The sequence below is a fragment of the Entelurus aequoreus genome, linkage group LG07 (assembly GCF_033978785.1).
Source record: "Entelurus aequoreus isolate RoL-2023_Sb linkage group LG07, RoL_Eaeq_v1.1, whole genome shotgun sequence".
Lineage (NCBI taxonomy): Eukaryota > Metazoa > Chordata > Actinopteri > Syngnathiformes > Syngnathidae > Entelurus > Entelurus aequoreus.
Genome location: NC_084737.1, coordinates 82,834,779 through 82,859,851, shown reverse-complemented (window position 1 = coordinate 82,859,851; position 25,073 = coordinate 82,834,779). Strand labels below are relative to the sequence as shown.

Below are 25,073 nucleotides of genomic sequence, written 5' to 3'. Positions count from 1 at the left end.
TGACAATCATTGGTACTTTAACTGAAAATACTTGGAGAATTTCTTACCTTTTGTCTGACGTTACAGTTGGATCCTGTGTCGGGCCCTATCGAGGGAGGCACCCTGGTGACCATTTCAGGCTCTAATCTCGGCCAGAGGGCTGAAGACATCCAGAACTCGGTCACGGTTGCCGGGGTTCCCTGCAGCGTGATCCAAAGCAGATACGAAGTCTCCTCCAGGTAAGTCGCCCGCAGCATGGAGTTGCGTTGAAAAGCTGGTGTCTACACAAGTCCGCTGTGCAGGATCGTGTGTGAGACCACCAGCAGCAATGGACAGAAGAGCGGCCAGGCCTCGGTCAAAGTGAGGGGAGGAGGACTTGGACTGTCTGCTCAGACCTTCAACTTTCAGGTGAACGCTCAAATTGGAGTCTGTATAGATCAGTGGTCCCCAACCTTTTTGTAGCTGCGGACCGGTCAACGCTTGAAAATTTGTCCCACGGACCGGGGGGGGTTTTGGTGAAAATTAAAAAATATATATATATATATATATATATATATATATATATATATATATATATATATATATATATATATATATATGTATATGTATATGTATATATATATGTATATATATATATACATATATATATATATATATATATATATATATATATATATATATATATATATATGTATATGTATATGTATATGTATATATATATATGTATATATATATGTATATATATATTATTATTTTTTTTTCCATAAATAAATACAATCATGTGTGCTTACGGACTGTATTGATCTATATTGATATATAATGTATATATTGTGTTTTTTATGTTGATTAATTTTTTTTTTTTTTTTTTAATTTCTTGTGCGGCACGATACCAATCGGTCCGCGGCCCGGTGGTTGGGGACCACTGCTATACGATGTGTCAACAGTTTCAAATACATCTCCGAGGTCCCACAACAGTGTATTGTGTGTCTGTAGCTTTAATGCTAATCTCCAAGAAGCGCTATTTTGCACTTTATCCACTTATATACACTGTGGGGTTGTCCCGATACCAAATTTGGTACCGGTACCAAAATGTATTTCGATACTTTTCTAAATAAAGGGGACCACAAAAAAATGGTATCGGTTTCAAAAAGTAAAATGTATGACTTTTTAAAACGCAGCTGTGTACACGGCCGTAGGGAGAATTTCAGAGCGCCAACAAACCTTAAAGGCACTTCCTTTGCATGCCGGTCCAATCACATAATATCTACGGCTTTTCACACATACACAAGTGAATGCAAGCATACTCGGTCAACAGCCATACAGGTCACACTGAGCCTGGCCTACAATATACACATTAGTGTACCAAAGACAAACAATATTCTAAGTGACAAAAAAGTACCATAATGAATAAAAAATGGCATTAAGTACATCCAAAATCAAGATGATATCAATATAAAAACGATAACCAGAAACAAGAATGAATTTAAGCAAAAAAGAAGTCAAAAGAAGACAAATGAACCAGTCACGACATTAGGTACGATCTAGAGCAGTGGTTCTCAACCTTTTTTCAGTCATGTACCCCCTGTGAACATTTTGTTAATTCAAGTACCTCCTAATCAGAGCAAAGCATTTTTGATAAAGAAGTAAAATACAGCACTATGTCATCAGTTTCTCATTGATTAAATTGTATTACACTGCAATATATTGCTCATTTGTTGTGGTCTTTCTTGAACTATTCGGAAAAAAGATATAAAAATAACTAAAAACTTGTTGAGAAATAAACAAGTGATTCAATTATAAATAAATATTTCTACACATAGAAGTAATTATCAACTTAAAGTGCCCTCTTTGGGGATTCATGAACTTCATTCTAAACATTTCTTCACAAAAAAAGAAATCTTTAACATCAATATTTATGGAACATGTCCACAACAAATCTAGCTGTCAACACTGAATATTGCATTGTTGCATTTCTTTTCACTGTTCTTTTTGACAGACATTTTTAAAACATCTCACGTACCCCTTGGCATACCTTCAAGTACCCCCAGGGGTGCGCGTACCCCCATTTGAGAACCACTGATCTAGAATAATCTCTTTCCGCAATACTTCTCCTCTCAGTCTATTCTGAAAGCCACTCTGCTGGTGATTGATACCACACTGCAAAAAGTCAGTGTTCAAAAACAACAACAAAAATAGAAAAATGAGGGGTATTTTATTTGAACTAAGCCAAATGATCTGCCAATAGAACAATAAAATGTGGCTTGTCAAGACTTTCCAAAACAAGTCAAATTAGCTCACCTCAATGAACCCAAAAATAGCTTAAAATAAGTATATTCTCACTAATAACAAGTGCACTTTTCTTGGTAGAAAAAATAAAGAGACCTTTTTGCTCAATATGTTGAAAAATATTCTTAAATAAGTAAATGCTGGTGCCATTATCTTCACATAATGATATGCGCTCGGCATCATGATTTTTTTTCATGCTTGAAGAAGGAAATGATTACTTTAAAAAAGTAGTTTTATACTTCTGATTAGAGATGTCGATAAATGCTTTAAAATGTAATATCGGAAATTATCGGTATCTGTTTTTTTTATTATCGGTATCGTTTTTTTATTTTTTTAAATTTGTATTAAATCCACATAAAAAACACAAGATACACTTACAATTAGTGCACCAAGCCAAAAAACCTCCCTCCCCCATTCACACTCATTCACACAAAAGGGTTGTTTCTTTCTGTTATTAATATTCTGCTTCCTACATTATGTATCAATACAGTCTGCAAGGGATACAGTCCGTAAGCCAGGGGTGTCCAAACTTTTTCCACTGAGGGCCGCACACGGAAAAATGTAAGCATGCGGGGGCTATTTTGATATTTTTCATTTTCAAACCATAACAAAATATATATATATTTTTTTAACCTTTAGGACTCCCGGGGACCATAAAGGTTCTCAGTCATTAAAACGTTAAAAATAAGTCAAATTATTATCATTATTTTTTATTTAACGCTTACAGTAAATCTCTATATCAACTTCAGGTTGATGAAAAGTAATTAAAAAAAAAGCCTTTTCTGTCAAAGACAACTTTGTTTTTTTATAGTAAAACTGAAATATGCAGTATTTAGTAATTAGAGCCCTAAAAGATCAATAATGCAGGACACCATTGATTTTAATCCTTTAATATTTTTGAGAAATCAGTAAAAATATTAATAAAATCCCACTAAATATATTTGGGATCCAAAAGGTCCCCCACTCATAAACTGACACATTTTTGTTAGGTTTTTTTAACTTTCAACACTTAAGTTACGAGATTAACTTCAGATATATCTGTCCATTTTACGTATGAACTATTATTTTGTTTGTTTTTATGCTCTTTTGTCAAAGAAATCTTTGATGTTTTTATATGGCAACCACACAATACATGCAATATTTTTTCCACATAAAACATTTTAAAGTGACATTTTTGAAGTAATTGGAGCCTTGAATAGGTCAATAATTCATAATAACATAGATTTTTTTGTCTTTTTTTTTTGTAGCAATGGCAAAAAAAAGAAAAATAAAGAAAGACAAAAGAAAAAAAAACAGCCTGCATGGCAGCTTTTGTGTCAACATTGCACATTTTTCTCGTTAGATTTCACCTCATTACACTTTTTTAAATGTTTATTTTTATTTTTGCAATACTATCAATTTTGCAATTTTTGCAGAATTTGTGGCGGGCCGGTAAACAATTAACTGCGGGCCGCAAATGGCCCTCGGGCCGCACTTTGGACACCCCTGCCGTAAGCACACATGATTGTGCGTGTTGCTGCTCCACTAATAGTACTAACCTTTAACACTTCATTTTACTCATTTTCATTCATTACTAGTTTCTATGTAACTGTTTTTATATTGTTTTACTTTCTTTTTTATTCAAGAAAATGTTTTTAATTTATTTATCTTATTTTATTTTATTAATATTTAAAAAAGGACCTTATCTTCACCATACCTGGTTGTCCAAATTAGGCATGTTAATTCCATGACTGTATATATCAGTATCGGTTGATATCGGCATCGGTTGATATCGGTATCGGTAATTAAAGAGTTGGACAATATCGGAACATTGGATATCGGCAAAAAGCCATTATCGGACATCCCTACTGGTGAGTGTTGATGACACAGCTTTGCAACAGTTGATATTCTAGTTTCAAGCATGTTTTACTCAATATCGGTCAGGGGTCACCAACGCGGTGCCCGCGGGCACCAGGTAGCCCGTAAGGACCAGATGAGTAGCCCGCTGGCCTGTTCTAAAAATAGCTCAAATAGCAGCACTTACCAGTGAGCTGCCTCTATTTTTTAAATTGTATTTATTTACTAGCAAGCTGGTCTCGCTTTGCTCGACATTTTTAATTCTAAGAGAGACAAAACTCAAATAGAATTTGAAAATCCAAGAAAATATTTGAAAGACTTGGTCTTAACTTGTTTAAATAAATTCATTTATTTTTTTACTTTGCTTCTTATAACTTTTAGAAAGACAATTTTAGAGAAAAAATATAACCTTAAAAATGATTTTAGGATTTTTAAACACATATACCTTTTTAACTTTTAAATTCTTTCCTCTTCTTTCCTGACAATTTAAATCAATGTTCAAGTACTTTTTTTTTTTTATTGTAAAGAATAATAAATACATTTTAATTTAATTTTTCATTTTAGCTTCTGTTTTTTCGACAAAGAATATTTGTGAAATATTTCTTCAAACTTATTATGATTCAAATTCAAAAAAATTATTCTGGCAAATCTAGAAAATCTGTAGAATCAAATTTAAATCTTATTTCAAAGTCTTTTGAATTTCTTTTAAAATTGTTGTTCTGGAAAATCTAGAAGAAATAATGATTTGTCTTTGTTAGAAATATAGCTTGGTCCAATTTGTTATATATTCTAACAAAGTGCAGATTGGATTTTAACCTATTTAAAACATGTCATCAAAATTCTAAAATTAATCTTAATCAGGAAAAATTGCTAATGATGTTCCATAAATTATTTTTTTTAATTTTTTCAAAAAGATTCGAATTAACTAGTTTTTCTCTTCTTTTTTTCAGTTGAATTTTGAATTTTAAAGAGTCAAAATTGAAGATAAACTATGTTTCAAAATTTAATTGTCATTTTTTTCGTGTTTTCTCCTCTTTTAAACCGTTCAATTAAGTGTAAATATCATTAATTATTAATAATAACATAGAGTTAAAGGTAAATTGAGCAAATTGGCTATGTTTGGCAATTTATTTAAGTGTTTATCAAACTGGTAGCCCTTCGCATTAATCACTACCCAAGAAGTAGCTCTTGCTTTCAAAAAGGTTGCTGACCCCTGTTATAGCTCATCAAATCTCAGCTGTAATATCTCACTGAGATCATTTAGGACCAAAACCCTTAAAACAAGTAAAACACTTTAACATAAAATCTGCTTAGTGATAAGAATTATCTCATCACACAAAATATAAGCAAATATCAGCCTTATTTGAGATATTTCATCTTACTTAGATTTCACTTTTTGCAGTGCAGATATTGTGGAAGTTGATTCCAGTAAGTCAGAGGTGTCCAAAGTGTGGCCCGGGGGCCATTTGCGGCCCGCAGCTAATCGTTTACCGGCCCCCCACACATTCTGCAAAAATTGCAAAATTGATAGTATTGCAAAAATAAAAAATAAACATTTTAAAAAAGTGGAATGAGGTGAAATCTAACGAAAAAACGTTGCAATGTTGACACAAAGCTGCCATGCAGGCTGTTTTGTTTTCTTTGGTCTTTGTTTAGTTTTATTTTTTTTGCCATTGCTCGAGAAAAAAAAAAAAAAAAGACAAAAAATCCATGTTACGATGAATTATTACTTCAAAAATGTCACTTTAAAATGTTTTATGTGGAAAAAATATTGCATATATTGTGTAGTTGCCATATAAAAACATCAACATTTTTTTTGACAAAAGAGCATAAAAACAAACAAAATAATTGTTCAAACGTAAAATGGACAGATATATCTGAAGTTGATCTCGTAATTTAAGTGTTGAAAGTAAAAAAAAACAACTAATAAAAATGCATCACTTTATGAGTGGGAGACCTTTTGGATCCCAAATATATTTAGTGGGATTTTATTTAACTTTTCACTGTGATTACTCAAAAATATGAAAGAATTCAAATCAATGGTGTCCTGCATTATTCATCTTTTAGGGCTCTAATTACTAAATACTGCATATTTCAGTTTTACTATAAAAAACAAAGTTGTCTTTGACAGAAAAGCCATAAAACCTGTTTTTTTTTTTACTTGATATCAACCTGAAGTTGATATAGAGATATACTGTAAAAAAATAAAAATAATAATTTGACTTATTTTTAACATTTTAATGACTGAGACCCTTGACTGGTCCCTGGGAGCATTAAAGGTTAAAAAAAAAAAATCTATATATTTTGTTATGGTTTGAAAATGGAAAATATCAAAATGGCCCCTGTATGCTTAAATGTTTCCATGTGTGGCCCTCAGTGGAAAAAGTTTGGACACCCCTGCAGTAAGTGATTGCCCTGTACTGTACATCAGTGGTCCCCAACCTTTTTGTAGCTGGGGACCAGTCAATGCTTGAAAATTTGTCCCACGGACCGGGGGGTGCGGGGGAGTTTTTTTTTAACGTTTTTTTTTGTTTTTTTTCCTTTCATAAAGAAATACAATCATGTGTGCTTACGGACTGTATCCCTGCAGACTGTATTTATCTATATTGATATATAATGTATATATTGTGTTTTTTATGTTGATTTAATTTAAAAAAAAAAAAAAAAAAAAAAAAATTTTTTTTTTTTTTAAATTTAATTATTTGCGCGGCCCGGTACCAATCGGTCTGCGGACCGGTACCGGGCCGCGGACCGGTGGTTGGGGACCACTGCTGTACATGACAGTCTTTTTAGACCCACAACTATAAAAGAAGTGCCAAATGTTGTCCACCTTTCAATTCAGAAAATGACTGCCTCTTCCTGCAAAAAACTAAGGGCCGTTATAGCTTTTTCTCACGTTAAGTGCCCCTGAACAGCTGGTAAGGACACGTGTCATTGTTACAACATCAATAAAAGGTACATTGAAATTGGATGTGATTCTATTAGGATTTTGGACAATAACCGTTTTGCAAAACAAAGGCACGGTTTTATTTCTTTCAAGATTTTCTTGATGCTGAGTTCACAGGCGGCGGTTCTTTTGGTCTCTGGAGCCCGGTTCAGATACATGTAGCAAAACAAAGAAGGCCTTCTTGGGCGCAGGCCAGATGGTCTCAAGGCTCGCCGCCGAAGCATTCCCTCGGTTTTTGTCTCTTTTTCAAGACTGAGCTGGGAAAACTCTGCCACTGCTCTGATCTCATTTCAAAGCCACTCTTTTACAAGTCGCTATTTTCAATGTGTAATGTAATCAAAAAGATGTTCTTATGTACAGCACGTACACTTTATTGCCAAAAGTATTTGGCCACCTGCCTTGACTCACATATGAACTTAAAGTGCCATCCCATGGAATTGGGGGGGGGGGATTTTTTTTTGTTTTATTTTTTTTTTCCCATAAAGAAATACAATCATGTGTGCTTACGGACTGTATCCCTGCAGACTGTATTGATCTATATTGATATATAATGTATATATTGTGTTTTTTATGTTGATTTAATTATTATTATTATTATTATTTTATTTTTTTTTTATTTATTTTTTTTAAAATACATTTCTTGCGCGGCCCGGTACCAATCGGTGGCCCGGTGGTTGGGGACCACTGCTTTACACCACTGCATCCCACGCTTTGCATTGGACTTGGTGATGTATGGCTTAGATGCAGCTGCTCGGCCATGGAAAGCCATTCCATGAAGCTCTCTGCGTACTGTACGTGAGCTAATTGGAAGGTCACATGAAGTTTGGAGCTCTGTAGCCACTGACTGTGCAGAAAGTCATCCGCGGACCCCTCTCTGTCAGTTTACGTGGTCCTACCACTTGGTGGCTGAGTTGCTGTTGTTCCCAAACTCTTCACTTTTCTTATAACAAAGTTGACTTTGGAATATTTAGGAGCGAGGACATTTCACAAGTGGATTTGTCCTATGACAGTTCCACGCTGGAAATCACTGAGAGCGGCCCATTCTTTCACAAATGTTTGTAGAAACAGTCTCCTTGCCTAAGTGCTTGATTTGATACACCGGGCCAAGTGATTAGGACACCTGATTGTCATCATTTGGATGAGTGTCCAAATACTTTTGGCCATATAGTGTATGCAAGCACATATACATACATACATACATATAGTGTATGCAAGCACATATACATACATACATACATATAGTGTATGCAAGCACATATACATACATACATACATATAGTGTATGCAAGCACATATACATACATACATACATACATATAGTGTATGCAAGCACATATACATACATACATACATATAGTGTATGCAAGCACATATACATACATACATACATATAGTGTATGCAAGCACATATACATACATACATACATACATATAGTGTATGCAAGCACATATACATACATACATACATATAGTGTATGCAAGCACATATACATACATACATACATACATATAGTGTATGCAAGCACATATACATACATACATACATACATATAGTGTATGCAAGCACATATACATACATATAGTGTATGCAAGCACATATACATACATACATACATACATACATATAGTGTATGCAAGCACATATACATACATACATACATATAGTGTATGCAAGCACATATACATACATACATACATATAGTGTATGCAAGCACACATACATACATACATACATATAGTGTATGCAAGCACATATACATACATACATACATATAGTGTATGCAAGCACATATACATACATACATACATATAGTGTATGCAAGCACATATACATACATACATACATACATATAGTGTATGCAAGCACATATACATACATACATACATATAGTGTATGCAAGCACATATACATACATACATACATACATATAGTGTATGCAAGCACATATACATACATACATACATATAGTGTATTCAAGCACACATACATACATACATACATATAGTGTATGCAAGCACATATACATACATACATACATATAGTGTATGCAAGCACATATACATACATACATACATATAGTGTATGCAAGCACATATACATACATACATACATATAGTGTATGCGAGCACATATACATACATACATACATATAGTGTATGCAAGCACATATACATACATACATACATATAGTGTATGCAAGCACATATACATACATACACTCATGCATATAATCACGTTGCATCAAACATATATTAACGTTGTTGCCCTAGGGTAAACTGGGTAACACATGGCACACTGACAAAGCTTAACCTATTGTTACTATAACAATCTACAAGGTTAATGCAGTTTGCTTCTCCTTCTTCCCCTCCATTTATCTGCTTTCTTTTGTATTTTAAGTTGATCATAGAGATTCAAGATTCTAGATTGTTTATTGTTTATATTATCGGCCGATAAATGCTTTAAAATGTAATATCGGAAATTATCGGTATCGTTTTTTTATTATCGGTATCGTTTTGTTTTTTTTTGTTTTTTTTTAAAAATTAAATCCACATAAAAAACACAAGATACACTTACAATTAGTGCACCAACACAAAAAACCTCCCTCTCCCATTTACACTCATTCACACAAAAGGGTTGTTTCTTTCTGTTATTAATATTCTGCTTCCTACATTATATATCAATATATATCAATACAGTCTGCAAGGGATACAGTCCGTAAGCACACATGATTGTGCGTGCTGCTGCTCCACTAATAGTACTAACCTTTAACACTTCATTTTACTCATTTTCATTAATTACTAGTTTCTATGTAACTGTTTTATATTGTTTTACTTTCTTTTTTATTCAAGAAATTTTTTGTAATTTATTTATTTTATTTTATTTTATGAATTTTTAAAAAAAGGACCTTATCTTCACCATACCTGGTTGTCCAAATTAGGCATAATAATTTTTTAATTCCACGACTGTATTTATAGCGGTATAGGTTGATATCGGTATCGGTAATTAAGAGTTGGACGATATCGGAATATGGGATATCGGCAAAAAGCCAATATCGGACATGCCTAATTGTTTATTGTCATATGCACAGTTAAACAGACAGTTTGCCGTACAATGAAAATCCTACTTTGCTAGTCCACCCTTCCAACAAGTCACATGGTACTTAGCTAAAATAAATAAATAAAAATACAGTTTAGCAGTTTAAAATAAGGTATACAACAAAGTATAAGTTATATATGCAAGGCACAGTGAGTAACATAACATTATTGCACATTCTGATTCACAGTCAACATGGAGGTGACATTGGGTCACAGCAGCAGTTTAAAGAGTTAATTATTATCATCATTAATTATCAATCGTGATATTTTTATTGGTATTTGTATTGCTCCATTTGTGGGGTAATATTGTGCATCATTTAATTTAATAACATAATGCTCATTGTAATGCTAATCATTACGTATATGTATTGTTGCATTTGAACAACTGTATTGTTGATAATAGAGGTCAATTATTGGTATTGTTCATTATCAATCGTGATATTTGCATTGGTATTTGTATTGCTCCAATTGTTGTGTAATAATGCACATTGTCATTTCTGTATTATTTATTTCACTAACTGCTTCTTTGCTATCACTTTTACCGTCATATTTGTACATATCCTATTTGCTGATGCCAGTGTTTCCCACACATTCATTTATTTGTGGCGGCCCGCCACGAAAGAATTACGTCCGCCACAAATTAAAAAATAAATAAATAAATAATAATAATAATAATAATTTTTTGTTGTTGTTGTTGTCCTGTCCAGCTTCTCAGGCAAATCATATAGTTGATGTAGATGCCCATATAGGCTGTTCAGATTTACTTTACAAAAGAGAAGTGTAGGATACTTCTCTTGTTGCCTTATTTGTATTTGACCACGACTGTTTTCTGTTTATTTGTTACTGACTGTGGCAGGACACCTCTGCCTCTGTTTCACTTTATGTTGCTGGTAAATAATATGGTTGTAGTAGTAGGCTAAAGTTAAATTATTTAGTATGCACTAAATAAAGGGGCAGAGCTTTAAGAGACATTTTAGCTTTTATATTTTTATAAGATATATTTTTTTGTAAGAACCACAATTAATAAATATATTTCAGTGAATAACTTATTGTTCAAATATGTACATAAAGTGTTGTAATTATATTGTAAAATGGATGGATGGATGGACGTTTAAAACAAAACTGTTATTATTAATTAGTAAGTATACATTTTTTGAGCCTTTTTAGAGAAAATCATATCATTGTAGTAAATTATGCAAATTACTCGATGATGTCATGGTGACCACGCCCATAGCCACGCCCCCACCGCCACAGGTATTTTGGCAGTTTATGGGAAACACTGAATGCTGTTCTGTTGTTATGTTTGTTGTTGTTGTTATTGTTGTTTTTTGTCTCTCTGTCTTTATCCCCCTCTTGTCCCCACAATTCCCCCCTCTGTCTTTCTTTTTTCCTCTTTCCATCCCCACCTGCTCCGGCCCGGCTGCACCAAATAATAATATAAATACAAGTCAAATACAAATAAGGCAAAAAGAGAAGTATCCCAGACTTTTATTTTGTAAAGTCAATCTGTACAGCCGATACGGGCGTCTACATCTACTATATGATTTGCCTGAGTGGCGGGACAGGACGAAAAATAAATACAATAAAAAAAAAAAGATCTTAATTTGATTTACAGTAAAATGACATCAGCTTTTTAATGAATTAGCACAAAGTGAGAATGAAGTGAATGGTTTACAGGCTGTGAAACAACCCTTCACTGTTTCCCACAATCCTTTTTACTTCACCAATAAATCATGTTAGTGAATTATTCATCACGTATTTAGAAACGCTCTCCTGGTTTATTTTTATCACTCTGTCCTTTTTTTTAATTTTTTTTATTACCAGGATCCCACACTGAGCGGCGTCTCTCCCCAGAGAGGTCCCAAGGCGGGGGGCTCGTCCGTCACCATCAAAGGTCGCGGCCTCCAAACGGGCCACCCGAGTGACGTCAGCGTCCTCATCGGAGGAGTTCCATGTATGGTGTAAGTGTCGCGATATCAAAGAGATCCGTTTGGTTCCATGTATGGTGTAAGTGTCGCGATATCAAAGAGATCCGCTTGGTTCCATGTATGGTGTAAGTGTCGCGATATCAAAGAGATCCGTTTGGTTCCATGTATGGTGTAAGTGTCGCAATATCAAAGAGATCCGCTTGGTTCCATGTATGGTGTAAGTGTCGCGATATCAAAGAGATCCGCTTGGTTCCATGTATGGTGTAAGTGTCGCGATATCAAAGAGATCCGTTTGGTTCCATGTATGGTGTAAGTGTCGCGATATCAAAGAGATCCGCTTGGTTCCATGTATGGTGTAAGTGTCGCGATATCAAAGAGATCCGTTTGGTTCCATGTCTGGTGTAAGTGTCGCGATATCAAAGAGATCCGCTTGGTTCCATGTCTGGTGTAAGTGTCGCGATATCAAAGAGATCCGCTTGGTTCCATGTATGGTGTAAGTGTCGCGATATCAAAGAGATCCGCTTGGTTCCATGTATGGTGTAAGTGTCGCGATATCAAAGAGATCCGTTTGGTTCCATGTATGGTGTAAGTGTCGCGATATCAAAGAGATCCGCTTGGTTCCATGTATGGTGTAAGTGTCGCGATATCAAAGAGATCCGTTTGGTTCCATGTCTGGTGTAAGTGTCGCGATATCAAAGAGATCCGCTTGGTTCCATGTCTGGTGTAAGTGTCGCGATATCAAAGAGATCCGCTTGGTTCCATGTCTGGTGTAAGTGTCGCGATATCAAAGAGATCCGCTTGGTTCCATGTCTGGTGTAAGTGTCGCGATATCAAAGAGATCCGCTTGGTTCCATGTGTAAGATGTGTGCTCTCGTTGTTCAGGCTCAACATGGACGAGGATCAGATCTGCTGCCAGACCAGGGGCAGCAACAGGACAGGAGGACATGGCATCACAGTGCGGTTTGGAGGGGCTGAGCGCCATCTGCAGGGTGTGGTGTATCATTACACCCCGAACCCTAACATTACATCGGCTGCACCACCCAGAAGCTTTCTCAGGTGACTTTAAATTCAGTTATTTTTAAAGCTAGTACTATTCTTTTATTTTAAAGATGTGGTATTTCAGACAATAATAAACTAGTAGTATATTTGGTACATCATATTGATATAACACTGACTTAATACAAGTATGATGCATGATACATTGATGATTTAATACTAATTCCACTACAACTACTACTACTAATAATAATAACAATATTGATAATAATGATCATGACAATAATAAGGGTAATCATGATAATAATTATTCTCATCATTATCCTCAATATTACTAATGTTACTAATTGTGATTACCATTATTAATATTAAATTATATTATAGGGATACATTTCAGCTTAAATTTGAATTCAATTATTTACGGCTCATAAAATCGGTTGAATATTGAAATATTTTGTATATAACTTGATAACAATGTAAATTTAAATAATCAGCAACAATAAAAGTGATAATATTTTTCATATTATTTCTTGGATCTTTTTGTAAAATATACAAACACAATAATGCATGGATAATTTTAATAAAAATAGTGACCACAGCTATTTAATTTGTTTATTTTGCTGCCTCAATCTGCAGGTTTTGAAATTTTGCAAATACCTAGTTGCAATATGAAATAAATTATTTAATATATATATACATATATATATATATATATATATATATATATATATATATATATATATATATATATATATATATATATATATATATATATATATATATATATGTATGTATGTATGTATGTATGTATGTATGTATGTATGTATGTATGTATGTATGTATGTATGTATGTATGTATGTATGTATATATATATATATATATATATATATATATATATATATATATATATATATATATATATATATATATATATATATATATATGTATATATATATATATATGTATGTATATAATGTATATATTATATATATACTGTATGTATACTGTATATATATATATATATATATATATATTTATGTATATATATATGTGTATGTATATTTATGTATTAAATATATGTATATGATTATGTGTATATATATTTATATATTTAAATATATGTATATGTGTATATATATATATATATATGTATATATGTATGTGTATATATATATATGTATATATGGGTTACAGTTTATATATGTATATGTGTATATATAAGTATATATGTATGTGTATATATGTATATGTTTGTGTGTGTATATATATATATACAGTATACTGTATATGTGTGTATTTTTATATATGGGTTACAGTGCAAAATAATTTCATTAATAGTAATGTATTTGTTTTTCACATATTTATGTTAGTTTTACACCCAAAAAATCTGGCAAAAACCGGACTTTCTTTTTTTTTGTTACATAATTTCTAGTAGTATTGGATTATATTTTTAATATAATTTTTTTGTTCCAGTTTTGTTGCTGCTAAATTCTGTAAGGTTTGAAATATTGCAAATACCTAGTTAAAACAAATGATTTACTATGAATAATTATATATTTCTAGGTTACAGAGCAAATTTATTTTATGAACAATAATATATATATATATATATGTATGTATGTATGTATGTATGTATGTATATGTATATGTATATGTATATATATATATATATATATATATAATATTCATATTGTTATGTTGTTTTTCACGGAGCCCCTAAAGCAGGGGTCGGCAACCTTTACCACTCAAAGAGCCATTTTGGCAAGTTTCACAAATCAAAGAAAGTGATCGGAGCCACAAAAAAAAATTTACAATTTAAAATGAAAAACACCGCATACAGAGCTTAAATGCTTTGTGCGATATTAACCAGGGGTCTCCGACACACGCACCGGCACGCATCTTAATGTGGACATTTGATGTTAGTGCAGCCCGCGAGTTTTGAACGAATGACGCTTGATGGCGACATACTTGCCAATCCTCTCATTTTTCCCGGGAGACTCCCGAATATCAGACGTGATGACACTGCATTTGGCGCCCTCTACAGGCTGGCCTAACAGTGTACCTGCTTGACCACACGTAGAATGCGATTTCAGCTTGCTCACGTAAGTGGCAGCAAGGCGTACTACCTCAGCAACCACACATCTTACACTGACGGTGCCAATACCCAGAATTCCATGCAGCACTAACTCTTCCGTAAGAGGTCAGCAGCCACACATCTTACACTGACGGTACCAATACACATCTTACACTGACGGTACCAATACCCAGAATCCCATGCAGCACTAACTCTTCCGCTCAACCAACGCAAGGAGAGGGGGCGGGGGGGTGATGTGTGGGGGGGTTGTGGTAGCGGGGTGTATAATCTAGACCGGAAGAGTTAGGGCTGCATGGGATTCTGGGTAACGGTTGTATTGTGTTTATGTTGTGTTACAGTGCAGATGTTCTCCAGAAATGTGTTTTTCATTCTTTTTTGGTGTGGGTTCACAGTGTGGCGCATATTTGTAACGTAACAATGTTAAAGTTGTTTGATACGGCTACCGTCAGTGTAAGCTGTGTGGCTGATGAGTAAGTATGCTTTGCTGTCTCCTGTGTGTGCAAGTAATAACAACATGCAACATGTGGCTGGGCTGACACACTGTATGTAAATGCAATGTAGGACAATTACTGCAGTGCAATTAGTGCATGCCCTTTATTTAGTATTTATGGTCTAAATAGGATTATTTTTTCCCTGGGAGTCATCTAGGAGAGACACTGAGATCCATAAGTCTCCTGGGAAAATCGGGGGGGTCGGCAAGTATGTAGCTGGGCAAGTATGTAGCTGAGCCGCATCAGAGTGGTCAAAGAGCCGCATGCGGCTCCGGAGCCGCGGGTTGCCGACCCCTGCCCTAAAGGGACATGGATGTTTTGCGAGATCGCGTAAAAGGTTTTTTTCAGTGTCCATGAACCGGAAGTAAAACAGACACATTGATGGTGAACCGGAAGTGAAACAGACAAAGTGCCGGAGGAGCGGGAGCATGCGGGAGCCGACCCATCATCTGTGCTCTGTTGTGGGACCATAATACGATTTGATGTCTTTATATGTTAGGCCATTACTAAAATAGAAATCAATCAACTTCTCCCACGGATGATGGGTAGGCTCCTCCATCGCTGTGTCTGTTTCACTTCCGGTTCACCGACATAGGAAAAAAACATTTTGCGAGATCTGGCAAAACATTTTTTTCCCTCCATGTCCCTTTAAGGGCTTCGTAAGTTTTCTTTTTTTTAAACATTATTTCTAGTATCATAATACAAGTTTTATTTTGGTTTCTTTGCAATTCCCACAAATATGAAATACTTTTTGTAGTATTAATGTAGTAATGTGAGCATTGTTTTTTAAAATGTTACATAATACAGACCTTGATGCGTGTGTCAGAAGGCTGTGCCTGGGAACCATTGAGCAAAACATCACCGTAGTTGAACACGTCACATCACATCTACCATTCCTTATCTTTCCATCTGCAGTGGAGGCAGAATCATCCGAGTGTCTGGTCAAAACCTGGATGTGGTCCAAGAACCCAAAATGCGGGTCACGCTCAGCCCGCCTGATTCCCTTCCTCCCAGGCGGAGGCGGCGGGGCGTCCGTCGGGTGAATGAAGCGCAACATCAACAGAAGCCACTAAAGCGAGAACGCAGGATGGTCCCAGAGGTGGACTGCTCCCACGGTGCACTCTGTCACGTCAAGCAGGTCAGTTTCAGTAAGGAGACGAGGGATGTCCGATAAATGCTTTCAAACGTAATATCAGAAATGATCAAAATCGGTTTCAAAAATATCGGTATCAGTTTCAAAAAGTACAATTTATGACTTATTAAAAGGCTGCTGTGTACACGGCCGTAGGGAGAAGTACAGAGCGCCAATAAACCTTAAAGGCACTGCCTTTGCGTGCCGGCCCAGTCACATAATATCTACGGCTTTCCACACACACAAGTGAATGCAAGGCATATTTGGTCAACAGCCATACAGGTCACACTGAGGGTGAGGTATAAACAACTTTAACACTGCTACAAATATGCGCCACACTGTGAACCCACACCAAACAAGAATGACAAACACATTTCGGGAGAACATCCGCACCGTGACACAACATAAACACAACACAACAAATACCCAGAACCCCTTGCAGCACTAACTCTTCCGGGACGCTACAATATACACCCCCCCCAAAGCCGCCCACCTCAACCTCCTCATGCTCTCTCAGGGAGAGCATGTCCCAAATTCCAAGCTGCTGTTTTGAGGCATGTTCAAAAAAAAAAAAAAAGCACTTTGTGACTTCAATAATAAATATGGCAGTGCCATGTTGCCATTTTTTTTTCCCATAACTTGAGTTGATTTATTTTGTAAAACCTTATTACATTGTTTAATGCATCCAGCGGGGCATCACAACAAAATGAGGCATAATAATGTGTTCATTCCACCACTGTATGTATCGTATCGGTTGATATCGGAATCGGTAATTAAGAGTTGCACTGCAAAAAGTCAGTGTTCAAAAACAAGAAAAAAAAAATCCTTTAAAAATTATTTTTTTGAAATTATCTGCCAATAGAACAAGAAAATTCGGCTTGTCAAGACTTTCCAAAACAAGTCAAATTAGCTAACCTCAATGAACCCCAAAATAGCTTCAAATAAGTATATTCTCACTAATAACAAGTGCACTTTTCTTGTTATTAAAAAAAGAGACCTTTTTGCTCAATACGTTGAAAAATATTCTTAAATGAAGTAAATGCTAGTGCCATTATCTTGACATCATGATATGCGCTCGGCATCATGTTTTTTTTTTTTTCATGCTTGAAATAAGAAATGATGACTTTAAAAAAGTAGTTTTATACTTGTGAGTGTTGATGACATAGCTTTGCAACACTTGATATTCTAGTTTCAAGCATGTTTTACTCAATATAGCTCATCAAATCTCAGCTGTAATATATTACTGACATCATTTAGGACCAAAACCCTTAAAGGCCTACTGAAAGCCACTACTAGCGACCACGCAGTCTGATAGTTTATATATCAATGATGAAATCTTAACATTGCAACACATGCCAATACGGCCGGGTTAACTTATAAAGTGACATTTTAAAATTCCCGCTAAACTTCCGGTTGAAAAGGTCTATGTATGATGACGTATGCGCGTGACGTCAATGGTTGAAACGGAAGTATTCGGACCCCATTGAATCCAATACAAAAAGCTCTGTTTTCATCTCAAAATTCCACAGTATTCTGGACATCTGTGTTGGTGAATCTTTTGCAATTTGTTTAATGAACAATGGAGACTGCAAAGAAGAAAGCTGTAGGTGGGATCGGTGTATTAGCAGCTGGCTGCAGCAACACAACCAGGAGGACTTTGACTTGGATAGCAGACGCACTAGCCAACGCTAGCCGCCGACCGCACGGATGATCGGGTGAAGTCCTTCGTCGCTCCGTCGATCGCTGGAACGCAGGTGAGCACGGGTGTTGATGAGCAGATGAGGGCTGGCTGGCGTAGGTGGATAGCTAATGTTTTCAGCATAGCTCTGTGAGGTCCCGTAGCTAAGTTAGCTTCAATGGCGTCGTTAGCAACAGCATTGTTAAGCTTCGCCAGGCTGGAAAGCATTAACCGTGTAGTTACATGTCCACGGTTTAATAGTATTGTTGATCTTCTGTCTATCCTTCCAGTCAGGGGTTTATTTCTTTTGTTTCTATCTGCAGTTAAGCACGATGCTATCACGTTAGCTCCGTAGCTAAAGTGCTTCGCCGATGTATTGTCGTGGAGATAAAAGTCACTGTGAATGTCCATTTGGCGTTCTGGACTCTCATTTTCAAGAGGATATAGTATCCCAGGTGGTTTCAAATACAAATCCGTGATCCACAATAGAAAAAGGAGAGAGTGTGGAATCCAATGAGCCAGCTTGTACCTAAGTTACGGTCAGAGCGAAAAAAGATACGTCCTGCACTGCACTCTAGTCCTTCACTCTCACGTTCCTCATCCACGAATCTTTCATCCTGGCTCAAATTAATGGGTTAATCGTCGCTTTCTCGGTCCGAATCTCTCTCGCTGCTGGTGTAAACAATGTGGAAATGTGAGGAGCCTTTCAACCTGTGACGTCACGCTACTTCCACTACAGGAAAGGCTTTTTTTAGCAGCGACCAAAACTTTATCGTCGATGTTCTCTACTAAATCCTTTCAGCAAAAATATGGCAATATCGCAAAATGATCAAGTATGACACATAGAATGGATCTGCTATCCCCGTTTGAATAAAAACAAATCATTTCAGTAGGCCTTTAAAACAAGTAAAACACTCTAACATAAAATCTGCTTAGTGAGAAGAATGATCTTATCAGACAGAAAATAAGCAAGTATCAGCCTTATTTGAGATATTTCATCTTACTTAGATTTCAGTTTTTGCAGTGTTGGACAATACGGGCATCTCTAAAGGAGACACGTCTTCATTGTCCTCATGTAACAAATGAACATTCCTTCCATCTTTAACGCAGTACGAGTCTCGCTGCACAGTGAACAGCTCCTCCCTAATCTTGTGTCCCACGCCGGCTGTGGGTCCGGACGCCAGGAGAGCCAGGGTCAAAGTTCATTTCCTGCTGGACAGTCTCCAGTTTGACTTCAACGCGGTGGGCAGTGAAGCTTTCAACTACGAAGCCAACCCCAAGCTCTACATACTCAACCGCAAGCAGCCCGACAAACCTTACCACCACAAACCTGGCAGCATCATCTCTGTTGAGGTGACCATACATACATTTTGTATTTAGTCTATTTTACAGGGTCCACTGTATAAAACTTAGACTTAGACAAACTTTAGCGGAAATTGTTCCACACAGTAGCTCAGTTACAAAGGATGGAAAGGATACTGCACACAAGGGCACAAAAAGAGAAAACAGGTATAAAGTAGACTAAAAATGTACCATCGTAGCAATATAAAATATATGTAATATTTACATATTATATATACATAATATGATATATACTGATATATTATTATATACATCAGGGGTCAGCAACCTTTTTGAAAGCAAGAGCTACTTCTTGGGTAGTGATTAATGTGAAGGGCTACCAGTTTGATACACACTTCAATAAATTGCCAGAAATAGCCAATTTGCTCAATTTACCTTTAACTCTATGTTATTATTAATAATTAATGATATTTACACTTAATTGAACGGTTTAAAAGAGGAGAAAACACGAAAAAAAATGACAATTACATTTTGAAACATAGTTTATCTTCAATTTCCACTCTTTAAAATTCAAAATTCAACCAAAAAAATGAAGAGGAAAAACTAGCTAATTCGAATCTTTTTGAAAAAATTAAAAAAATAATTTATGGAACATCATTAGTCATTTTTCCTGATTAAGATTAATTTTAGAATTTTGATGACATGTTTTAAATAGGTTAAAATCCAATCTGCACTTTGTTAGAATATATAACAAATTGGACCAAGCTATATTTCTAACAAAGACAAATCATTATTTCTTCTAGATTTTCCAGAACAAAATTTTTTAAAACAAATTCAAAAGACTTTGAAATAAGATTTAAATTTGATTCTACAGATTTTCTAGATTTGCCATAATAATTTTTTTGAATTTTAATAATAATAAGTTTGAAGAAATATTTCACAAATATTCTTTGTCGAAAAAACAGAAGCTAAAATGATTAATTAAAATATATCTATTATTCTTTACAATAGAAAAAATAAATTGACTTGAACATTGATTTAAATTGTCAGGAAAGAAGAGGAAGGAATTTAAAAGGTAAAAAGGTATATGTGTTTAAAAATCCTAAAATCATTTTTAAGGTTGTATTTTTTCTCTAAAATTGTTTTTCTGAAAGTTATAAGAAGCAAAGTAAAAAAATTAATGAATTTATTTAAACAAGTGAAGACCAAGTCTTTCAAATATTTTCTTGGATTTTCAAATTCTATTTGAGTTTTGTCTCTCTTAGAATTAAAAATGTCGGGCAAAGCGAGACCAGCTTGCTAGTAAATAAATACAATTTAAAAAATAGAGGCAGCTCACTGGTAAGTGCTGCTATTTGAGCTATTTTTAGAACAGGCCAGCGGGCTACTCATCTGGTCCTTACGGGCTACCTGGTGCCCGCGGGCACCACGTTGGTGACCCCTGCTATATACAATATATAACAAATCCCAATTACCATTGTAAAGCTTTATTGTTCAACAATGGTCATTTTTCTGTCATGTTCTAAGTCCATTTGTGCCGTCTAGGGGGAAAACCTGGACCTGGCCATCTACAAACACGAGGTGGAGGCTCGGATTGGGGAAGGTGTGTGTTCGGTGAAGACCCTGACCCACAACCATTTGTACTGTGAACCGCCGGCCAAACAGCCGTCAGTCGCAGCCAGCCAGAAGAAGGATGTTCTGGACGGTCTGCCTGAGTTCACTGTGAGTGGGATATTTTACACTGCAAAAAGTCAGAGTTCAAAAACAAGAAAAAAAAATTACAAAAATGAGGGGTCTTTTATTTGAACTAAGCAAAGATTATCTGCCAATAGAACAAGAAAATGTGGCTTGTCAAGACTTTCCAAAACAAGTAAAATTAACTAAACTCAATGACCCCAAAAATACCTTCAAATAAGTATATTCTCACTAATAATAAGTGCACTTTTCTTGGTAGGAAAAAAAAAGAGACCCTTTTGCTCAATATGTTGAAAAATATTCTTAAATGAAGTCAATGCTAGTGCCATTATCTTGACATAATGATATGCACTCGGCATGACATTTACTTACACTAAAAACTAATGTATTGTTCTTAATGGAAAGGCAACAAGGCAAGCGCTTGTTACTCTCGGGGTCTCCTAGCCGCTCAGGCAAATAATATTGTCTAAAAATGCATTTTTCCATTGACAACATGACATCATCGCGCCAAGTGCGTGCTCTTTCAGTCAATTAGTGCGCATATATACAGCCCGGCCTCCGGCCAAAATGTTTTTAATTGTAATTTTGAAGAATGTATCTGAACGTGCATGAACTATTTCTGTTCAAAATGGTTACAAATGTTTAATGTTGAAATATTAACTGTCAGTTTACTGTACTGTGCCAACTGTACTACTATATGAGTACCTGTTTTCTATTGTTTCATGGAAAATAAAACAGCAAAGTCCATTTGGCTGTCATCTGTTTTAATTATGAGACACAATTGTGTCAAAGTCATGATTTTTTTTTCATGCTTGAAATAAGAAATGATGACTTTAAAAAAGTAGTTTTCTACTTGTGAGTGTTGATGACACAGCTTTGCAACACTTGATATTCTAGTTTCAAGCATGTTTTACTCAATATAGCTCATTAGAGAAGTCCGATAATATCGGCCGATATATGCGTTAAAATGTAATATTGGAAATTATCGGTATCGTTTTTTTTAATTATCGGTATCGTTTTTTTTTTTTTTTTTTTTTTTTTTTTTTTAATTAAATCAACATAAAAAACACAAGATACACTTACAATTAGTGCACCAAGCCAAAAAACCTCCCTCCCCCATTTACACTCATTCACACAAAAGGGTTGTTTCTTTCTGTTATTAATATTCTGCTTCCTACATTATATATCAATAAATATCAATACAGTCTGCAAGGGATACAGTCCGTAAGCACACATGATTGTGCGTGCTGCTGGTCCACTAATAGTACTAACCTTTAACAGTTAATTTTACAAATGTTCATTAATTACTAGTTTCTATGTAACTGTTTTTATATTGTTTTACTTTCTTTTTTATTCAAGAAAATGTTTTGAATTTATTTATCTTATTTTACAATTTTTTTTAAAAAGTACCTTATCTTCACCATACCTGGTTGTCCAATGTAGGCATAATAATGTGTTAATTCCACGACTGCATATATCGGTTGATATCGGTATCGGTAATTAAAGAGTTGGACAATATCGGATATCGGCAAAAAGCCATTATCGGACATCCGTATAGGTCATCAAATCTCAGCTGTAATATCTTACTGAGATCATTTAGGAGCAAAACCCTTAAAACAAGTAAAACACTCTAACATAAAATCAGCTTAGTGAGACAGAAAAGAAGCAAATATCAGCCTTATTTGACATATTTCATCATACTTAGATTTCACTTTTTGCAGTGTAAGACTTCCTGTTCTTTTCTCCCAGGTGAAAATGGGCAACTTGAACTTCTCCCTGGGTAGAGTTCAGTATGACAGCCAAGCTCTGTCCATATTCCCCATGGAGGCTCAGGTGGGAGTCGGGGTGGGAGCCTCCATAGTGGCTCTCATCGTGCTCATCATAGTCCTCATTTACAGGTAAACACATGCAGGGGGGGAATATCACACACACCTTTTTATTCCATCTGCGTCTCACTCCTCTACTTGTTGCCAGGAGGAAGAGCAAACAGGCCATGAGGGACTATAAGAAGGTGCAGATCCAGCTGGAGAATCTGGAGACCAGCGTGCGAGACCGCTGCAAGAAGGAGTTCACAGGTAGCGGTTCTTGCATGCTAACATCATTAGACCAGTCCATCCAGGATTTAACGGGCTTTTTAATGGGATTGTCGTGGACTAACGTGCATTAATTTGTGCCAGCGTTTTAAGGCTTATTCATTTCAATAACATTGAATCAATTTGGGATTTTATTACAAAACCTAAAAGCAGTGAAGTTGTCACGTTGTGTAAATGGTAAATAAAAACAGAATACAATGATTTGCAGATCCTTTTCAACTTATATTCAATTAAATAGACTGCAAAGACAAGATACTTAACGTTCCAACTGGAAAACCTTGTTATTTTTTTCAAATATTAGCTCATTTGGAATGTGATGCCTGCAACATGTTTCAAAAAAGCTGGCACAAGTGGCAAAAAAAACTGAGAAAGTTGAGGAATGCTCATCAAACACTTATTTGGAACATCCCACAGGTGAACAGGCTAATTGGGAACAGGTGGGTGCCATGATTGGGTATAAAAGTAGATTCCATGAAATGCTCAGTCATTCACAAACAAGGACGGGGCGAGGGTCACCACTTTGTCAACAAATGCCTGAGCAAATTGTTGAACAGTTTAAGAACAACATTTCTCAAGCAGCTATTGCAAGGAATTTAGGGATTTCACCATCTACGCTCCGTAATATCATCAAAAGGTTCAGAGAATGTGGAGAAATCACTGCATATTACGGACCTTGGATCAAAAAGCGACATCTGTGTGTAAAGGATATCACCGCATGGGCTCAGGAACACTTCAGAAAACCACTGTCAGTAACTACAGTTGGTCGCTACATCTGTAAGTACAAGTTAAAACTCTCCTATGCAAGGCGAAAACCGTTTATCAACAACACCCAGAAACGCCGTCGGCTTCGCTGGGCCTGAGCTCATCTAAGATGGACTGATACAAAGTGGAAAAGTGTTCTGTGGTCTGACGAGTCCACATTTCAAATCGTTTTTGGAAACTGAGGACGTCGTGTCCTCCGGACCAAAGAGGAAAAGAACCATCCGGATTGTTCTAGGCGCAAAGTGTAAAAGGCAGCATGTGTGATGGTATGGGGGTGTATTAGTGCCCAAGACATGGGTAACTTACACATCTGTGAAGGCACCATTAATGCTGAAAGGCACATACAGCTTTTGGAGCAACATATGTTGCCATCCAAGAGACGTTACCATGGACGCCCCTGCTTATTTCAGCAAGACAATGCCAAGCCACGTGTTACATCAACGTGGCTTCATAGTAAAAGAGTGCGGGTACTAGACTGGCCTGCCTGTAGTCCAGACATTGAAAATGTGTGGCACCTGCAATAGCACAAGGGAGACCCCCGGACTGTTGAACAACTTAAGCTGTACATCAAGCAAGAATGGGAAAGAATTCCACTTCAAAAATGTGTCTCCTCACTTCCCAAACCAAAACTGAGTGTTGTTAAAAGGAAAGGCCATGCAACACAGTGGTGAACATGCCCTTTCCCAACTACTTTGGCACGTGTTGCAGCCATGAAATTCTAAGTTAATTATTATTTGCACAAAAAACATAAAGTTT

General features: G+C 35.6%; 1 protein-coding gene across 2 annotated transcripts in view; it reads left to right on the top strand.

The window, feature by feature from the left end:
• Positions 1–25,073, top strand: part of plxnb1a (plexin b1a) — a 221,369-nt gene that overhangs the window by 158,539 nt on the left and 37,757 nt on the right. For both annotated transcript variants that reach the window (XM_062054642.1, XM_062054643.1), the window contains 9 exons: positions 67–218; positions 282–387; positions 11,969–12,105; positions 12,955–13,128; positions 16,571–16,793; positions 19,576–19,818; positions 21,313–21,489; positions 23,212–23,360; positions 23,437–23,537. In XM_062054642.1, coding sequence (XP_061910626.1) covers positions 67–218; positions 282–387; positions 11,969–12,105; positions 12,955–13,128; positions 16,571–16,793; positions 19,576–19,818; positions 21,313–21,489; positions 23,212–23,360; positions 23,437–23,537 — 1,462 coding nt within the window. The remainder of the gene's footprint in view (positions 1–66; positions 219–281; positions 388–11,968; positions 12,106–12,954; positions 13,129–16,570; positions 16,794–19,575; positions 19,819–21,312; positions 21,490–23,211; positions 23,361–23,436; positions 23,538–25,073) is intronic.